The sequence below is a fragment of the Hyla sarda genome, chromosome 5 (assembly GCF_029499605.1).
Source record: "Hyla sarda isolate aHylSar1 chromosome 5, aHylSar1.hap1, whole genome shotgun sequence".
Taxonomy (NCBI): domain Eukaryota; kingdom Metazoa; phylum Chordata; class Amphibia; order Anura; family Hylidae; genus Hyla; species Hyla sarda.
In genome coordinates, this window is record NC_079193.1 from 25,356,579 (window position 1) to 25,377,300 (window position 20,722).

The 20,722-nt window shown below is 46.2% G+C and overlaps 2 protein-coding genes across 8 annotated transcripts in view; one reads left to right on the forward strand and one right to left on the reverse strand.

The window, feature by feature from the left end:
• The window catches only part of ANKIB1 (ankyrin repeat and IBR domain containing 1), a 202,525-nt gene extending 184,105 nt beyond the window's left edge, over nt 1–18,420 (reverse strand). The window contains exon 1 of the mRNA XM_056519037.1: nt 17,963–18,420. The gene's annotated coding sequence lies outside the window, so the exon portion shown is untranslated. The remainder of the gene's footprint in view (nt 1–17,962) is intronic.
• KRIT1 (KRIT1 ankyrin repeat containing) overlaps nt 1–20,722 on the forward strand; it is a 71,476-nt gene that overhangs the window by 34,035 nt on the left and 16,719 nt on the right. For all 7 annotated transcript variants that reach the window (XM_056519041.1, XM_056519045.1, XM_056519040.1 and 4 more), the window contains 4 exons: nt 4,097–4,340; nt 7,478–7,593; nt 9,326–9,469; nt 17,670–17,826. In XM_056519041.1, the coding sequence (XP_056375016.1) occupies nt 4,097–4,340; nt 7,478–7,593; nt 9,326–9,469; nt 17,670–17,826 (661 nt within the window). The remainder of the gene's footprint in view (nt 1–4,096; nt 4,341–7,477; nt 7,594–9,325; nt 9,470–17,669; nt 17,827–20,722) is intronic.

A 20,722-nucleotide genomic window follows, 5' to 3' on the forward strand; every position in this document is an offset into this window, starting at 1 on the left:
CAGGAAGCTTCTGGCCAAGATACTGTTTAATCGGTTGGTGAAGTTTGCACCCCGGCACCTTAAGTGCTGTCCTCAGTGTCAGGGAGGCAGTGGAGCGGAGTAGTGCGGGTCTCTGGAAGGGGTACATGCTGTTCTTGGATCAGGCCAAAGCATTTGATCGGGTGAACCACGAGTACCTCTGGTCCTTCCTCCTGAGATATGGCTTACCGAGTACTTTTGTGAATTGGCTTGTCACCTTATATGCAGGGGCAGAGAGTTTCCCGCTGGTGAATGGTTGGTCTGGCCGCTCTTTTGAGGTAGGGTCCGGAGTCCGTCAGGGTTGTCCTTTGAGCCCGCTGTTATATGTGTTAGCAATCGATCCCTTCGTCCGGAGGGTAGATTGTGGGCCATTGGCGGGAGTCAAAATGACTCTGGCGGAGCCGGATGTCGCCCAGAGAGTGGTGGCGTACACTGATGATGTCACTATTTTCGTCACCTCACGGGAGGAGGTCGATGTGGTGATATCAGAGGTGGACCGCTACGCGAAGGCATCCGGACCCAAGATCAACCGGGATAAGTGTGAAAGTCTCTGGCTGGGAGGGGGAGATCTCACGTTTGATCTCCCGGACACCCTTCCAGGGCTCTAAGAGTCAGCAAAAATTCTGGGCATCACATTCGGCCAGGATGATTATCCCACCAAAAACTGGGATGGTAATTAGACTGGCTCCTCCGGGTAAAGCTGATCTTATTAACAGAATATGGCAGATAGTACGCTTGGAGAAAGGGATATATATTAAACGTAAAGTTGAACGGAAATTTGATAATATTTAGGGACCCTGGGTACACCATTTTGACCCCCTGAGGACTGGTTCGTAATTGCTTGTGACCCCTCGGCCTGTGTTTATCTTGGGATTGGCTTATGGTCTGGGGACTCTCTGTATGTGACTTCACTCTCTTCCTTGTCTGCCCTTTTCTTTCTCTCCTCTTCTGGTGGCTGTGTTGAATTGCCTGGGGTGCTGCATGCTGGAGTCGTGTGCGCTGGGATTGGGGGAGTCTCCCTATTGGAATATGAGTATATAAAAACCTATAGTTTACTGCTTGTGTATATTCCTGCTCCTGTAGAGGGAAGTGACGGATTGTTTGTATGTACGGTGGGTGGGGGTTTTATTGTTGGGGAAATATTGTTGTATATTTAAAAATGGTTAAACTATTAATAAAAATATCTGATTAAAAAAAAAAAAAAAACTGGGATGGTAAGCTCCGGGATGCCACTCAGAGGGTGAGCCAGTGGAAGGGTTGGTCTATGACCCTCAGGGAATGGGTACACCTGATCAAATCGTACCTGCTCCCCTTGTTTATCTATCTGGGCAGTGTATGTATCTTACCAGAGGCTTACTACACTAGGGTCTACAGCCTGTTTTTCCAACTGTTATGGGGGAACAGGTTGAACCTAGTCAAGAGGGAGGTTACGTACCACACGAGGAGACTAGGGTATCTATGGTAAACCCCGTGGTGTTCTTAACGAACACCTTCTTGAAAGCCAACATTGCAAACCTCTGGAAAGAGAGGGCTCCTCCGTGGGTACTCTCCTGCAGGGAATGGTTTCAGCCTTTCTTCCAGGAATGGGAGACAGGACGGCAAGTGAAGGACCTCCATACGCCCCATGGATATCTTTCGGCTTACGCTACCCCGACTCTGAAGGCGATACGTCGGTGGGGTCTGGGAGTGTGGGAGATCAGGACCCAGTCAAGGCGTTTCCTTGACAAACGGGTTCTGTTGACCCACTTCCAGAAGCCTCTGGTGCTCAGGGACTGCCCAGGTCGGGATCTGAGGGTGGGGTTGTATCTTTTAAACATGAAAAGGATCCCCCAGAGGTTTTGGGACTTGGCCTGGCGCTGCTTTCGGGGGAAGCTATGTGTAAGGGACAACCTGAAGTGCAGGAGCTCTGATGACCGGGGATGTCCCCGAGAAGAGTGCGGGGACATGCTGGAAAGCATGGACCACTTCCTGCTTCATTGTCCCTTTAACATAGGGGTCTACAACAGGGTGGTCGCTTCCATCAGCTGGAGTCAACTTGCCGGCCTTGCCTACCCGGAATGGGCTTATGGGGCAATCAGGAACCTGGGTGGCCAAGATCTGGGCACTTTATTCTTAGTCAGTTTAGTGGTTAGGTACTACACGTGGAACGCACGGTGCTTAGTGTCAACCCAACAGAAAATCCTCTCCGAGGTGGAGGTCTGTAGGAACATTACCGGTGACCTCGGGAAGATCAGGTCTTTGGAGTATGACAGTCTTGGTACCAGTAGGGTTTCTCTCCTGTGGAGAGGTTTCTCATTTCATGTGCCCTAGGTACTAAACCTTTTGGGTAGAATACCTTATATTTGGGTTAGGGGCAGTGTTATAGGGGTAGATATAGGGTGAGGGCAGGGACAGATTTATTGTAGGGATAGAATTAGGGAGAATTGTAGGGGGAGTTAGGGAAAGAGTACAAAATGATTTATGTATCAGGTCTGCCATCCTTCCCCCTGGTGGTGGGCTGATGCATGTGCACATTAGCTTTTTGTTTTGTTTTCAGTTGACATGGTATGAAGGGCTTACAGGCAACCAAACTTGGGCCTAAAGGGGGTTGTGGTTCAGAGTGTATAAGTTTGTAAATTAGTTGGTTGGGAGGGTGTATTTGTGGCTGGTGTTTTTTTTATTTTAATTTTTTGAGTGGTGTTTTGGGGACCTGACATGTCTCAGTTAAGGGCTCGACTTTGAGAACGGTATGGACTCTGACCCATGTACAGGGTGGGTGAGGGGACAGTTTTAGTGTAGGTGTTTTCTGTAGTGTATTTATTATATTTTTGTATATTTTCTGTGATTTTTGTATATATTGTGTTTTGTATTTATATTGTTTTATATTATATAGTGTATAGTCGCAGTTGGGCCAGTAGTAAAGTGGTGTCATATGTGTTTGTGTATGTTTATTGTATATGTATGTGTGTGTATATGTGTGCATGTATAAGTATGTATGTACATGTGTGTGTGTGTGTATGTATATGTGTGTGGATGTATATATATATATATATATATATATGTGTGTGTGTGTGTGTGTATGTTTGTGTATATGCATGTACACATGTTTGTGTATTTTATTTATTTTTCTCCTTGCGGGGGCCGCTCCCCTCCGGTGTCTCTGCTCTCCTTGCCTCCGGCTACGCGGTCTCGCTTTTTGGCGGTGTTGTCCTCTACGATTCTGGCTTGTTCTTTTTGGGTCCGGCGCTCGCCGGATTCTGGGCTGCGCGCGGATCCTCTCTGGCCGTCCTCTGCTCCCTGCCGTGCTGGGCGTGCTTCGCGGGCCTTGTGGCCGTGCGGGGACGGTGCGTGGGGCTGGGCTCTTTGGGCCCTCTCTCCGGCCGCATCTCCACGCTGCTTTTCCTTGCCCTTCTTTCACCTTTGGATCTCTGGCTGGGAGGCAGAGCGTTATTTTGTAGCGAGTTGTGCTGAGCAATTTATAAAAAAAAAAAAATTTCTCCCCTGGGTAAGGATCATTTTTGAGTTATAGCCAAGCTGTGCTACTTTTATGTTCCTTTTCTTTTTGTTTTGTTTTTATGTTATGTTTATATATTTTTTATAAGCCAAATTGGGCTATTTTAATGTAAATTTTTTTTTTATATTTTTTATTTTTTTGGGAATGCGTGTTTGTTTGAGTTATTTTGGTATGGGGAAAAAGTTTATTTTAGTAAATTTGGGCTGGCCGGTTAGGCAGAGTTTGTTTTTGTAATTTTATTTTTGTTATGTTTGTTATAGCTGGTTAAGCTTGTTTTTTTTAAATGTTTTGTATTGGATGTGTTTTGTATTTTTATAATAAAAAGAGTTACAAAATATAACTCAGGATCAGTACAGGATAAGTAATGTAATGTATATACACAGTGACCCCACCAGCAGAATAGTGAGTACAGCTCTGGAGTATAATACAGGATATAACTCAGGATCAGTACAGGATAAGTAATGTAATGTATATACAGTGACCTCACCAGCAGAATAGTAAGTGTAGCTATGAAGTAAGTAATTTATGTGTATAACATGATTGTATATATAAAATTATCTGACCTCTAAGTTTTTTCTTACACAGGTGGCTCAATGAACAACACACCAAGTCTCACGCTATTTCCGCACTGTTCCGTCCATCTCCTCTAGATAGGATTAAGACCAACGTGACAAACCCAGCATATTCTACAGAGGCGGGGCAGACCGAAGATTCACTGCACATGGGATACACCGCCTTGGAAATCAAGAGCAAAATGATGGCTCTGGAGAAAGCAGATGTGTGCATTTACAACCCCCTGTTTGGATCAGATCTGCAGTATACCAACAGGGTACGTAAGCGCCAAACAGTACTGTTCCTTATGGTAACTAAGACTAATGGTGAACATACACATCCCTTCTCTTACCCTAAAGTAAATAGAAGGGAGTTAAAGGGGGCCATACATTTTCAGTTATCTCTCCCGACCTCCATGTTTAGCATGGCAAAGTGATGATGTGTTCCCTATGGGGATGGGAGGGGTAAACCACTGTCAGACTTCTCTTGCTTATTCCTCTGAGAACAGAAGGGTTGGGCAGTGAAAATACAACACACCCCATCATAATCTGTTGGTGGAGACATGGGAGGCCACCATACACCTAAGACCATAGGCCAAATGCTGCAGTGGCTTTGGCACACTTTTTACTAAAGTGTATGGGCACCTTAACCCCTTAAGGACTCAGCCCATTTGGACCTTAAGGACTCAGACAATTTTATTTTTACGCTTTTGTTTTTTCCTCCTCCCCTTCAAAAAATCATAACTCTTTTATATTTTCATCCACAGACTAGTATGAGGGCTTGTTTTTTGCGCGACCAGTTGTCCGTTGTAATGCCATCACTCACTTTACCATAAAATGTATGGCGCAGCCAAAAAAAATACTATTTGTGTGGGGAAATTAAAAAGAAAACCGCAATTTTGCAAATTTTGGAAGGTTTTGTTTTCACGCCGTACAATTTATGGTAAAAATGACATGTGTTTTTTATTCTCTGGGTCAATACGATTAAAATGATACCCATGATAATATAGTTTTCTATTACTGTTGCGCTTAAAAAAAAAAATCGCAAACTTTTTAACCAAATTAGTACGTTTAAAATCCCCCTATTTTGAAGACCTATAATTTTTTATTTTTCCGTATAAGCGGTGGTATGAGGGCTCATTTTTTGCGCCGTGATCTGTACTTTTTATTAATACCATATTTGCTTATACAACACTTTTATTACATTTTTTATAATTTTTTGGGGGAATAAAATGTTATTAAAAAGCAGCTATTTTGGACTTTTTTTTTTTTTTTTTTTTTTACGTTCATGCCGTTCACCGTACGGGATCATTTACATTTTATTTTAATAGTACGGATATTAACGCACGCGGCGATACCAAATATGTATATAAAATATTTTTTTTTACACTTTTTGGAGGTAAAATAGGGAAAATGGGACAATTTACGTTTTTATTGGGGGAGGGGGGTTTTCACATTTTTTTTTACTTCTTTTTTTACACTCTTATAGTCCCCATAGGGGAATATTTATAGCAACCATTCAATTGCTAATTCTGTTCAGTGCTATGTATAGGACATAGCAGTGATCAGGGTTATCGGTCATCTTCCGCTCTGGTCTGCGGGAAGGCAGATCAGAGAAGAAGACTTGCGAAAGACAGCGGAGCCAGGTGAGGGGACCTCCGTCTGCCGTGCAGGATGATCGAATCGCCGCGGCAGTGCTGCGGGCTATCCGATCATCCTGTTAAGTGATCGCGATGCTGCAGATGCCGTGATCTGTATTGATCACGGCATCTGAGGAGTTAATGGCAGACATCCGCGGGTCCACAGCCGGGACCTGCCGCACATGATGCCGGCATCGCTCCGATGCCCACGGTTATGCTCAGGACGTAAATGTACGTCCTGGTGCATTAAATACCGCGTCGCCAGGACGTACATTTACGTCCTGCGTCGTTAAGGGGTTAAAGGGGTATTCCGGTGAAAATAATTTTTTTTTTCATATCAACTGGCTACAAAAAGTTAAACCGATTTGCAATTTACTTCTATTAAAAAATCTTAATCCTACCAGTACTTAGCTGCTGAAGTTGAGTTGTTCTTTTCTGTCTGACCACAGTGCTATCTGCTGACACCTCTTTCTGTCTCAGGAACTGTCCAGAGTAGGAGCAAATCCCCATTGCAAACCTCTCCTGCTCTGGACAGTCCCTGCTCTGGACAGAAAATAACAACTCAACTTCAGCAGCTGATAAGTACTGAAAGGATTAAGATTTTTTAATTGAAGCAATTTACAAATCTGTTTAATCAGTTGATATATATATATATATATATATATATATATATATATGTGTGTGTGTGTGTGTGTATATATATATATATATATATATCAAGGAAAAATTTGACCAACAAATACACTCCTAGAGAAGAAAACCCTATCTGAGTGCATCATTTCAACAGACATAGGCAACCTTTGCCACTGCAAATGTGTTGGACTACACCTCCCATGATGCTCTTAGAGCCAAAATGCTGCCAAAGCATTATGGGAGATGTAGTCCAACACATCGGCAGTAGCAAAGGTTGCCTATTCTTGCACTAAAGCTTGGTGGAACTCTGAATTATAGGGAGGCTAGTGCACTATTCCCCAAAAAGTGCAGGGTATTGGTAACTGGTTTGTATTGAAAAGTATACTCCTAAAGCCAGAGAAGAAATGGAACAAGAGCATCCCAACCTAGATTGCCTCCCTGTTCCTATAGATCAGTCCTCTCCATCTTGTGGCTCTCAAGCTGTTGCAAAACTCCCAGCATATGGACATGCTGGGTGTTGTAGTTTGGCAACAGCCGGAAAGTCAGAGGTTTGGAAACAAAACTGTAATATGTTAGTATGTCCTAGCATTAGAGAATTAGAAACAGGTTGCAGGCCTGTGTTGGGTATCCGGTCCTTTAACTATATCTTATTTGCATGGAGTTTGTATGTTCTCTCTCTATTTGCATGGAGTTTGTATGTTCTCTCTCTATTTGCATGGGTTTCATTTCACGATAGGAAACTTTAGATTGTGAGCTCCATGGGGGGACAGGGGCCAATTTGAGTGATGACAAGTGCCACACAGGGCTGGGGAATATGTTGGCCCTATATAAATAAAAAGGAATTATTATTATTATCATGATCATCTACTATTATTATTATTTAATTTTATTATCTATTATTATCATTATTATTATTATCATTATCTATTATTATCATCATTATCTATTATTATCATTATTAATTTTATTATCATCATTATCTATTATTATTATCTATTATTATTATTATTTATTATTATTATGATCATCTATTATTATTAATTATTATTATGATCATTATCTATTATTATTATTATTATCATCATTATGATCTATTATTATGATCTATTATTATTATTATTAATATTCTCATTTTGTGGCAGGTTGATAAAGTGGTGATTAACCCATATTTTGGGCTGGGTGCCCCCGACTACTCCAAGATCCAGATTCCAAAAAGAGACAAGTGGCAGAGGAGCATGAGCAGCGTCATGGAAGACAAGTATGCTGCAGTGATATCTCATGAACTCCATATATTTCATATATTCATTCAATACTATTGTAAATTTACTATTGCAAATGCGCCAGAATTCTGTATCTATCTACACTAAAAACTGGCATGCATGCCTTGCGCTTCATTTATGATGACTTTTTAAGGCACTAGTTCAGGGTTTCCCAACCAGTGTGCCTCCAGCTGTTAAAAAACTACAACTTCCAGCATGCTCAGACAGCCTTAGGCTGTCCGGGCATGCTGGGAGTGGTAGTTTTGCAACAGCTGGAGGCACCCTGGTTGGGAAACACTGCACTAGTTCCTTACTTGGCAGGAAAGGGGCCTTGCTGTGGCCACAAAAGTTTATGCTAAAATTTTGGGGATTTTTGTGGAACGTGGAAAGACAGCAACATACGTCAACTAATGGCTTATCTAGACTTAGATTCGGCAATTTGTAGATTTGCCTGATTTACCAAACAGCTTGAGCCAGTGTAATACATCTGATGCATTTGTAGACTATTAAAGGGGTACTCCCCTGGAAAGCATTTTTTCATCAACTTTAGCCAGAAAGTTAAACAATTTGTAAATTTGTAAATTACTTCCATTTAAAAATCTTAAAGGGGTATTCCGGGAATTTTTTCTATTTGACTATGCTACAGGGGCAGTAAAGTTAGTGTAGTCCATAATATAGTGTCTGTACCTGTGTGTGACGGTTTTCTCACAATTCTTATGTGATTTTCACCCCAATATTTATTTTTATCAGCATACAAAATGACTGTTGTCTCAGATTTTTCCCAGGTTGCAATGCGGCCGAGACCTGACTCACTAGTCAGCTGATGACAGGGAGCCTGTCTGCTTCAATGGGTGGAGAGAGCAATCTGCAACTAATGCAAAGGATTAAGATTTTTAAATAGAAGTAATTTACAAATCTGTTTAACAATCTGGCACCAGTTGATAAAAAAAAAAAAAATTCAAGCGGAGTACCCCTTTAAGTCTCAGTATTAGATAGCCTACTCCGATGTATGAATACTCATGTAATCCTTAGATCTTTACCTGGCTGTGCAGACCCTTGGCACACTATCAATATCTATTTACCTGTGTCCAGTCTTATTATTTATTATGTAAAGAAGACCTCTGTTTGCTGCCGTTGGCTGTCTGGGCATGCTGGGAGTTGTAGTTTAGCAATATTTGGAGGTCCACAGTTTGAAGACCACTGATCTATAGCAAATGCTCAGCTGGAAGTAGGAAGGCTCTAAAGGTTTCAGACCCTGACTGTTTCCATTTACCAACAGCCTGAAGATTTTAAAAGGGTACTCCGCTGCCCCAGTGCTCGGAACATTTGGTTCCGAACGCTTAGAACAGGCGGCGGGGGTCGAAATGTCATGGCCACACCCTTTGTGACATTATGCTGCGCCCCCTCAATGCAAGTCTATGGAAGGGGGCGTGGCACCGCCACGCCCCCTCCCATAGACTTGCCTTGAGGGGGCCTGGCCGTGATATCACGAGGGGTGTGGCCATGATGTCACGACCCCCGCCGCCGGCACCCAGCGTGCACAGAGATCACAGGGGTCCCAGCTGCGGCACCCCCATGGTCAGTCAGATGTCTAGGGGCGGAGTACCCCTTTAAATCAGAATTTAAACATAGTGTGCAACAAAGTCACGCTATTTATGTACACATTGATTCAGAGTATAATGTTGTGCATCCTAGTGATTGTTTTAGTTTATTATTCTTTTTTTCCCCTAGAGAGCGCCAGTGGGTGGACGACTTCCCTCTGCACCGCAGCGCCTGTGAGGGGGACACCGGGCTGCTCAGCAAACTACTAGATGAAGGATTTTCTGTCAACCAACTGGACAATGACCAATGGGCACCAATACATTATGCATGCTGGTGAGTAACTCGCAAGAACCTACTAACTATGCTGGAGGATAGGATTATACTTGTGTTTTATACAATGCACATTTTAAGGAACCCACGGCACGTACACTTTGCATTGCCAGATCCCTCCTTTACAGTCTGTACCAACATTTTCCAAGCAGCGAGCCTCCAGCTGTTGTAAAACCACAACTCCCAGCATGCCCGGTCAGCCAAAGGCTGTTTGGACATGCTGGAAGTTGTAGTTTTGCAACAGCTGGAGACACACTGGTTGGGAACCCCTGGTCTGTAGCTATCACAGTAGTGCCACATTCAGCAGAAGAACTGGGCGCAGACCTCGTCTTTCTTTGTAGCAGAACACAGAACTGTCACAATTGCGTGTCCTGTATTTACAACATATAATTACATCTTGTGGTTATAACTTATAACCTATCTACAGGATATCTGATAGGTGAGGGTCCGACCACCTGGACCTCAACCAATCACCAAAACTGATGTCTGTTGTCCCTGTGAACAAGAGTTTTGTGCACAGCTGCTCCATTTACTCACTATTAGATTGACTGAGATAGTCCAGCACTAGACTCAGTTCTCTTCCACAGTCCCATAGCAAGATATAGGTGATAAGTATCTGATTAGTGGGGGTCTGATTACTGGGACCCCCTCAAATCATGTGGATAGAGGAGAAGTTATAATCTTGGGATAATCCCTTTGATCACTTTGCTGCAACTAAAAACTTATTTACATGGGGTGTGTGTGTGTGTGTGTGTATATACATTATCTCTATCTATCTATCTATCTCCTATCTATCTCATATCTATCTATCTCATATCTATCTATCTCATATCTATCTATCTCATATCTATCTATCTCATATCTATCTCATATCTATCTATCTCATATCTATCTATCTATCTCTATCTCTATCTCTATCTCATATCTATCTCTATCTCATATCTATCTCTATCTCATATCTATCTATCTCATATCTATCTCTATCTCATATCTATCTCTATCTCATATCTATCTATCTATCTATCTATCTCATATCTATCTATCTCATATCTATCTATCTCATATCTATCTATCTCTATCTCATATCTATCTATCTCATATCTATCTATCTTATATCTATCTATCTCTATCTCATATCTATCTATCTCTATCTCATATCTATCTATCTCTATATCTATCTATCTATCTCTATATCTATCTATCTCATATCTATCTATCTATCTCATATCTATCTATCTCATATCTATCTATCTTATATCTATCTATCTCTATCTCATATCTATCTATCTCTATCTCATATCTATCTATCTCTATCTCATATCTATCTCTATATCTATCTATCTCATATCTATCTATCTCTATCTCATATCTATCTCTATATCTATCTATCTCATATCTATCTATCTCATATCTATCTATCTCTCTATCTATCTCTATCTCATATCTATCTAGTTTACATGGTGTCTGTTGTGTAAGCATGTGTGTGTATGTTTATATTTTTCTTGGTCGGGTCCATTGGGGGACACAGAGACCGTGGGTATATGTTGCTGTCTCTAGGAGGCGCTGACACTAGGCAACAAAAAGAAAGTCGTCCCCTCCTAGAGTTCTCCAGACCAGGTCTTTTACTTTCTTATTTTTTAGTTCAGGGATGTGTATTTCGATTTTTTCTCCCTTTTATTTCTCTCTTTTTAGGTGTGGGTTCAGGAGCATGGCGCCACCTGTTCCCCCATATGCGAAGAAGGGGCACAGGCATAGAGTTATTCACTGTCAACCCCTTCTCGCCACCAGCCAGCACCTGGGGTTGTACTTTGGGTCCAGGTCCCCCTACCTTCCCTGCTCGTCTCGCTGTCTCAGTCCAGCGTGATGCAGGTGTTTAATGGCTGGCTGAAGACTTCAGTAGGTAAGTTTTCCCAGGACAGGGTGAGTATTTTCCCCCCTCCCTCTCCCCTCTTTTTCCTGGGGTCTATCTTTTATTTGGGGTTATCAACCCCTGGAGTCCCCCTGTTTTGGGCCCAGTTTCCCTTGCTCGGCCATCCTGAAGTCCATTTTGCTCTGTCAGTTTTCAGGGCCAGCTCTCCGTAACGGTGCATTCTTCAGAGCCCCGCAGCTCTGCAGTTCCCCTTATATTAGCGAGCGGTGCGCTGACCACCGCTACCTTCAGCCTATGCGCCTCTCTCCCCTGTCAGCTGTGCTGCACAGCCGGCAGTTACTTTCACTTTCACCCGCCTCCACGTGTAAGACGACCGGAGAGCTGGGGGTCATTTAATTGAGGCTGCGGCCTATATCACGGCCTACTTCCTGCCGGCCAGGCATTTCGGCGCGGGTACCTGCCCCCTTCCCACCACTGTCCTATTACCGTTCAGTGCGCGCACTAGGGGTCATTTCTGGGTGCCTCCTTGTTTCCTCCAATGAGGACCAGGCTGGATCTTGCTCCGCCTCCCTTCTCCTTATGCTGGGCCCTCCCCTCTCTCTCCTGCTCTCTCTTTTTCCTCTACAGAGTGCCTGCTCTAACGCTACAGCCTGCTTCTCCTCTCCTTCTGAGGGACACAGAAACTGGGTGAGACTGCTCTATTTTTTTTGCTAACTTATTTTTTCCTTGCACCTATGTCCGAACCCAGACCTGACCCCCCCTCCAGACAGGTCACTGTGGCCCTGGTCACTTATTACTCTTGTGTGGGCTGCAAAACTAAAATGCCTGCACCACTGCGCTCCCCCGGCCCTCCTGGTACTGCCTCCCAGGATGTCCTGCCGGAGCGTGCAGGCTTTGCTCCCCCCCCTCCGGAATGGGTTTACTCTCTATCCCAGTCGATTTCCGACCTGGCGTGGGTTTCCTGTTCCGTGGTGACTGCCTTGGAGAGATCTTCCTTACGCCCGTCCTCCAGAGAGGCTCGCTCCCCTTCCCCTGATCCTTGTTTCGGGCGATCTCACAAGCGCCTTAAGGTGTTATCCTCTGGCTCTTCTCCGGAATCCAGAGCTCGAGACAGGCGCTCTCCTCATGGGTCTCGCTCCTCCACCCCGGCAGCACCACTGCTCTAAGGGCCGCTCTCCTGGTCGCCGTCCTAGGTCTCCAGGTATATGTGCCAGGTTCGCCTCACCTTCATCTAAGGCTACCTCCACCCGCTCCCGTTCTCCTGAGGAGCTGGGAGATGAGGCGTCAGGTTCTAGATCTGATCCAGAGGACTGAATCAGCGTGCCCGACATGGTGGACAGCTTGGTGTCAGCCATCAGGGGCACCTTTCACCTAGAGGACCCCGGAACGTCGGACCCAGCTCCAGAAGTCTCCTTTAATCGCTCCCCTATGGTATTCAGCTGAATTTGACACCTTACTGGAAGCGGCATGGAAGCATCCAGATAAACGCTTCCAAGTGACTAAGAAGGTTCAGGCGCAGTTTCCATTTGCCCAGGACTTGATAACGAAATGGATGATGCCGCCTGCTGTTGATCCTCCGGGTTCCCATCTGTCGAAATCGACAACTCTGCCATTGTCGGATGCGGCCTCCTTTAAGGATCCAGCGGACACGAGGATTGAGAATCTGGCCAAGTTCGTCTTTGAAGCGGTAGGTTCATCTTTGCTTCCTGCTTTTGCTTCTGCTTGGGTGTCCAAAGCCCTATAATCGGTTTGGGCTTCCCAACTCTGCATTTTGTCTGGGGCCCTTTTGGAAGATTTGGTGGATCTTGCACTTCAACTCTCCAATGCTAAAGACTACTTGTGCTCTGCTTCCTTGCAGTCTGCCTGTTGTATGGCTTTTGTCACAGGTAACCTGATGGCGATTCGTCGCTCCATGTGGCTGAAGGCATGGGACACCGATGCCGCTTCTAAGAAGTCTCTCACGGATCTTCCTTTCTCCGGTACTCTGCTCTTCGGAAAATGCCTGGATGAGATTATCTCCGAGGCTACTGGAGGTAAGAGCTCCTTACTACCGCTCCTAAGTCCCGCTGTACCGACTCCTGCCAGAAGTCAACATCCTTTCGGCCCTTTCGGTCCTTTGGATCGGGTCGGGTAGTCAGGCCCGCGCCTTCACAAGACATGCCCTTCTGGGAAGTCTGATAAGCATTCAGGCTGCTTTGCAGCCAAGTCGGACACCCGTAAGCCTCCCTCCGCCTGAAGGGATGCCCCCACCTGGGAATTATTTTCGTTTGTCCCTGTTCCCGGACATTTGGCTTGCCCAAGTGCAGAACTCTTGGGTCTGAGTTGTCGTTTCCGACGGCTATCGGATCAAGTTTGCTTCTTTACCAAGGGACCGCTTTTTTCGATCCCGACTTCATCATTCTCCTTCCTTGGCGGTGGCCTTTCGGGTCGCACTTCAGACCCTTCTCGCTTATTAGGGAGTGATCGTCCCAGTTCCTCCCAAGCGTTTTAAGGGTTTCTACTCAAATCTTATCGTCGTCCCCAAAAAAGGGGGCTCCGTCCGCCCGATCCTGGATCTGAAGCTCCTCAAATGCCACCTACTCCTGCGTCATTTCCATATGGAGTCACTCCATTCTGTGGTGGCATCCATGGACCAAGGAAAGTTTCTTTCATCGGTGGATATCTGGGACGGTTACCTTCACATCTCAATCTTTCCGGTTCATCAGCAGTATCTCCGCTTCACTATTCGTGAGGGCCATTTTTAGTTTGAGGCCCTTCCTTTTGGCCTGGCCACGGCCCCAAGGTCCTAAAGAAGGTGATTGTCCTTCGCAACCGGGGTGTGTCCGTGATCCCTTACCGGGATGACCTCCTGATCAAAGCTCCAACCAGGGACCAGAATCAGGAGAGTCTCCTTCTCACTCTACAGACCTTGTCCCACTTTGGCTAGGTGGTCAACCAGGAAAAGTCCAACCGGACTCCCACCCAGTCTCTGATCTTCTTGGGACTCCAGTTCGACACGGCGGCTGCCCAGGTTCGTCTCCCGCCGTACAATCACCGCTCTCTGTTAACAGGCGTTCATCTTCTCCGTCGTCCTGTTCCAGTTTCCATTTGGTTCTGCATGGAAGTCCTGGGTCGGATGGTGGCGGCCATGGAAGCTGTTCCCTTTGCCCAGTTTCATTGTCACCCTCTTCAACTGGCCCTTCTATCCCGGTGGGAAAAGTCTACACTTTCCCTCGATCGTGGGATTCTTCTCCCGCCCCCCAGGATTCGCCAGTCCCTCTCGTGGTGGCTCCAGTATCCTCTTCTTTGGCTCTTCACCGGCAGGTCATCACGACGGACGCCAGCCTCAGAGATCGGGGGGAGTCTTCCAGGATCAGACGGTACAGGGCCATTGGTCCCCTCAAGAAGCTCTTCTCCCCATCAACATCCTGGAACTCCGGGCAATTTACCTTTGTCTCCTCCATTGTGAGCGACTTCTCCAAGATCGTCCTGTTCGTGTCCAGTCTGACAACTCCACGGCTGTGCTGTGTGTCAATTGCCAGGGCGGCACCCGCAGCCCCACAGCTATGACAGAGGTCTCCAGGATCCTGCTCTGGGCAAAACTCAGAGTTCCCTCCATCTCTGCGATTCACATCCCGGGGGTGGACAATTGGGAGGCGGACTTCCTCAGCCGCTCCTCTGCCGACCCTAGTGAGTCGTCTCTTCATCCGGAGGTGTTTGCGAAAAATCGGCAACCTCTGGGGGAGTCCAGATGTGGACCTCTTCGCGTCTCGCCACAACCAGAAGGTTGCTCGCTTCGTCACAAAGTCCAGGGATCCTCTGGCTCTGGCAGTGGATACCTTAGTGATCCCCTGGTCGCACTGCGTCCTCCCCTATCTCTTCCCTCCTCTTCCCAGGGTCCTGAGGAAGCTCAAAAAGGAGGGCGTCTCCGCCATTCTGGTGGCTCTGGACTGGCCCAGACGTACGCCCACATCATTCGCCTAGTGGCCGACGTAGCTCTGCGCCTCCCTGTTCGTCCCGACCTCCTTTCTCAGTATCCCCTTTGCCACCTCAGTTTACGGTCGCTGCATTTGACTACATTTGGCTGCATTTGGTTGAAACCGCAGTCCTAAGGGCCAGGGGTTCTCTCCCCAGGTGATCTGCATAATGATCAGGGCTTGTAAGCCTTCCTCTGCAAAGATTTACCACAGTGCTTGGCGGTCTTGCTTTCGGTGGTGTGAGTCTCAATCTTTTGCACCAGTTGTCTTCTCCCTTCCGCGCCTGCTTTCCTTTTTACAGTCTGGACTGGAGCACCGCTTGGCCTTCAGTTCTCTTAAGGGTCAGGTGTCAGGTGCTCTATCCATTCTCTTTCAGCGCCCCGTGGCGTCTGATCCTTACATCCGCACTTTTCTATAGGGCGTAGCTCATGCGGCTCCGCTGTACAGATCCCCTACATCTCTGTGGGATCTGAACCTGTTCTCAGGTTTGTGTTCTTTCCTGGAAGGTGGCTTTCCTCATTGCGGTCACTTCCATCTGGAGAATTTCTGAGTTGGTGGCTCTCTCCTGCCGTTCCCCCTACCTGGTCCTGCACCAGGACAAAGTCGTTTTCTGACCGATCCCCACCTTTTTACCTAAGATAGTATCCTCTTTTCCCCTGAATGAGGATATCATCCTGCCTAGCTCCGTCCCAACCCAGGTGCCAGTATGACTAAGATCGCTTAGACGATTGAAAAGCGTCACTGCTGTTCTCATTCCTGTGTGCTGCTGTTTCTTGTATTTGAGCTCTTGCTGCGCTGGATATTCCTTCTTTCCTCATACATTACCTGCCAGCACTGTCCGGGCTGAATCCGTGAAGCGGCTAGTGGCGGCTAAGGGGTGAACTGGTTATACCTTTGAACCCAGGGAACGTTTGCTTCATTGTCTGGACGTGGCTCAGGCCGTTCGCATTTACTTTTCGGTCACTTCATCTTTCTGTCAGTGTGACTCTTTCTTTGTGCTTCTGGAGGGTCATTGTAGGGGACTTCCTGCTTCAAAGGCGACCATTTTGCGGTGGATTCGTTCCACCATCTTGGAAGCCTACTGCTGCAAAGGGAAAACTCTGCCTTTCGGGGTCTCAGCTCATTCCACTCGATCCGTCTGGGCCTCCTGGGCTCTGCGCAATGGGGCCTCGGCCTTGCAAGTCTGTAAGGTGGCCAGACTAAAATTTACCAGGTGCACACTTTTGCATCTGCTGATGCCGGCTTGGGTCACAAGGTGTTGCAGGCGGCTGTGGCCCAGCGTTCCACCTGAGTTGCTGGAGTTCTCTCCCACCCCGGGGACTGCTTTGGTTTGTTTCGTCCCATGGTCTTTGTGTCCCCCAATGGAGCCGACCGAGAAAAGTAGATTTTTTTATGCTTACCATAAAATCTTTCTCAGATCCATTGGGGGACATAGCACCTACCCATTTGTTCTGGTGTCCTTGGTTCAGTTGTCTGTCCGGGGGTTGGTTCGGTTATTTTTTGTCTGTGGTTCCCTCGGACAGTTGCATTTTTTTTTCTTTCTCTGTCCGTCCTCTCCTACTGCTTTGGGACTAAACTGATTAGCTCAGAGTCTGTAGGTGGAGTATATCCTGCCAGGAGGGGCCGACTTTCTTTTTGTTGCCTAGTGTCAGCGTCTCCTAGTGGCAGCAGCCTATACCCACAGTCTCTGTCCCCCAATGGATCCTCCGAAAAAAATTTTTTATGGTAAGCATAAAAGTCTACTTTTATACAGGGTGTCTGTTCTAAACGTTTGTGTGTGTGTGTGTGTGTGTATATATATATATATATATATATATATATATATATATATATATATATATATATATAATGTGTTTGTGTGTGTGTGTATATATATATCACGTCACAGCCCTAGCTCATGTATAAAAAATGATTGCTTCCAAAACCAGTGCTGACTCCCACTGCAACCATGGACAGGTGGGGTGCTGTTTCTTGAAGAAAGCAGCCATGTTTTTATAATCCTGTACAACCCCTTTAGGCTAGGTGCACACTGCCATTTTGCTCCGACCCGTTCTGGGTCCATTCGTCTCTTTTTTTGGTTTGGTTTTGTTTTTTATTTTTTTGTTGAATGGATCCATAACGTGTTGGAGCACAACAGACACAGCTGGGGATACAGTATTTCACTTTAACGCCAAAAAAAATCGGACATAAGCTATGTTTTTTTTTTTCTCTGCTCAACTCTCCTCCTTCTGATGGACTACCCGACAGAGCTTCCTTTACCGGAGTGCAACTGCAGTGTGAACAAGCCCTAAACCCCATCCATAACATATTTAATGTCCGGGCCCAGTTTACATCACCAGTAGTCAGTGACTTATTGTTACTCTTTGCTCCTCACAAGGTACGGGAAGGTGGAGGCCACCAGCATGTTACTGGACAAAGGAAAATGCAACCCGAACTTACTGAACGGACAGCTGAGCTCACCGCTGCACTTTGCTGCTGGAGGCGGCCATGCTGAAATAGTACAAATCCTCCTCAATCACCCAGAGACGGACAGGGTAAGTGGGCGACATTGCCAGAATTTAGGATTGATCAATAAAATGAAATTAAAGGAAAACTGTCATATGTTTTGTCCCGCACTATCCACGGGTACCTGTGGATAGTGCGGGAGACGCTGAACATTTTGAGCCCTACCTTGCCCGGATCCGCTGCGCCGTTCGCCCGTTATAGCTGGTTTTCGGTATATTCAAATTAGCTGCTGACTGGCACGGGCGGGGTTACTGCCTTCAACTGGCACTGTGACGTAACCGCCGCCCGGCCCGCAGCACCGCTGGCTAATGAATATTCATACGTTGTCTTACACTCTCTGTATCATCTCGGTCGAGTCCTGGACGATACTGCGCATGGGCGGATTTCCTACTATACCCGGAAGCGGTCTTCAGCGTTGCTTCATTCGTCCGAAGCAGCGCTGGTGTAAGGGTGTAGGCAATTTCATGCCTACCATGAATATTCATTAGCCAGGCGGTGCCGCGGGCCGGGCGGCGGTTACGTCACAGTGGCAGTTGAAGGCAATAACCCCGCCCGTGCCAGTTAGCAGCTAATTTCAATATACTGAAAGCCAGCTATAACGGGTGAACGGCGCAGCGGATCTGGGCAAGGTAGGACTCAAAATGTTCAGCGTCTCCCGCACTATCCACAGGTACCCGTGGATAGTGCGGGACAAAACATAGGACAGTTTGCCTTTAACCCCTTAAGGACCCAGCCATTTTACACCTTAGGACCTGGCCATTTTTTGAACATCTGACCACTGTCACTTTAAACATTAATAACTCTGGGATGCTTTTAGTTATCATTCTGATTCTGAGAAAGTTTTTTCGTGACATATTCTACTTTATTTTGGTGGTAAATTTTCGCGCTACTTGCATCCTTTTTTGGTGAAAAATCCCCAAATTTCATGAAAATTTTGAAAATTTAGCATTTTTCTAACTTTGAAGCTCTCTGCTTGTAGGCAAAATGGATATTCCCAATAAATTTTATTTTTATTCACAAATACAATATGTCCACTTTATGTTGGCATCATAAAATGGACATATTTTTGCTTTTTGAAAAAACTAGAGGGCTTCAAAGTAGAGCAGCAATTTTCAAACATGTCATGAAAATTGCAAAATCTGAAGGGACAGATGTTACAGTCTAGGCATGGGTAGTCTAGGCATGCTGAGAGTTGTAGTTTAGCAACATCTGGAGGGCTACCATTTGGGCACCACTGTAACAGTGGTCTCCAAACTGTGACCCTCCAGATGTTGCAAAACTACAACTCCCAGCATGCCCAGACAGCCTTTGGCTGTCTGGGCATGCTGGGAGTTGCAGTTTGGCCATCCTAGTAATTGCCACAGTAAAGATCACTTTACTTTCACTTTCAATTACCCCCCCGGCACCGTCGCTTCCCTACCTGAGCAAGGATCCAGCAGTCTCCAGCGACGATCAGCTGTTCCCAGGCATCTTCAGGTAAGGTACCCGGCCTCCATCTTCTTCCCACGATCCCCTAGACATCCAGGGGTGGCCAGAACTGGGGGTTGCCACTGTCCTGCTCTGCCATTGGTCAGAATAAATTCTGAGTAATGGCAGGGAATAGAAGGCGATCGCAGCATTGCGACTTCACTCGTACCCTGCAAGATTATCAGGGCTGTCACTGACAGCTCCGATCATCACAATTTTCCAGGTGATCGGGTCACCAGAGACCCGATCCGCCCAGAATAGGAGAAAATCGCATGTCTGAATTGACATGCGATTTTCTGCGATCGCTGACATGGGGGGGGGGGGGGGTCGGCATTTGCACGGCATGCCTGCTGAAGGATTTCAGCAGGCATGCCGTTCCGATCTCCGCCCGGTGAGCAGCAGAGACCGGAAAACGCCATGACTTACTCATACGTCATGGGTCCTTAAAGCCCAGGGTGCGGAGACGTACGCATACGTCATGGGTCCTTAAGGGGTTAAAGGGGTATTCCAGTGAAAAACATTTTGTTTTTTCATATCAACTGGCTCCAGAAAGTTAAACAGATTTGTAAATTACTTCTATTAAAAAAAATCTTAATCCTACCAGTACTTATCAGTTTTCTACTGGAATAACCCTTTAAATTAAAGGTGGAATATGATAAATTGGACATTCTATATATTTTTTGTATGATTGGCTATGTGGCGGCACATGACAAGTAGAGTGGGCTTCTCAGCGGGGGATTTCACTGGTCTCTAATCTCCTCTATGTAGCAATGAAAAGGATATCCCAACAAAGACATTTATGGCGTTAGGTGACAGATTTCGAGTCTAATAAATTGTCCATAGTGAAGTGCCCAGACTGAGGTAACTTAGGTTTTTGGGCCCTATAATGATTGAGTCTTACAGACTTTTATTGGTCTGTCTATCTCCTACACTTCTTTAAATTCTCATTCACCTATATGGCTTGAAATAGTCTTCCTGGTTACCATATTTTTTGCCGTATAAGACGCACTTTTTCTTCCCCAAAACTGGGGGGGAAAAGTCGGTGCGTCTTATACGGCGAATACACCCCTATCGCGGCGGTCCCTGCGGCCATCAAAGGCCGGGACCAGCGGCTAATACAGGACATCACCGATCGCGGTGATGCCCTGTATTAACCCTTCAGACGCTGCGATCAAAGCTGACCGCCGCTTCTGAAGGGAAAGTGACACTAACCCAGCTGTTCAGTCGGGCTGTTCGGGACCGCCGCGATTTCACCGCGGCGGTCCCGAACAGCCCAACTAAATAGCCGAGTTAGTGCTTACAGGACACCGGGAGGGACCTTACCTGCCTCCTCGGTGTCTTCTCCGTTCAGGGATCCCCTCTATGGCCGGCTCTCTCCTACCTCGTCATCACGTCGTCGCGTACGTGCGTCGGCGTGCGTAACGACGTGATGGCGGCGACTGAGAGCGAGGATACCCG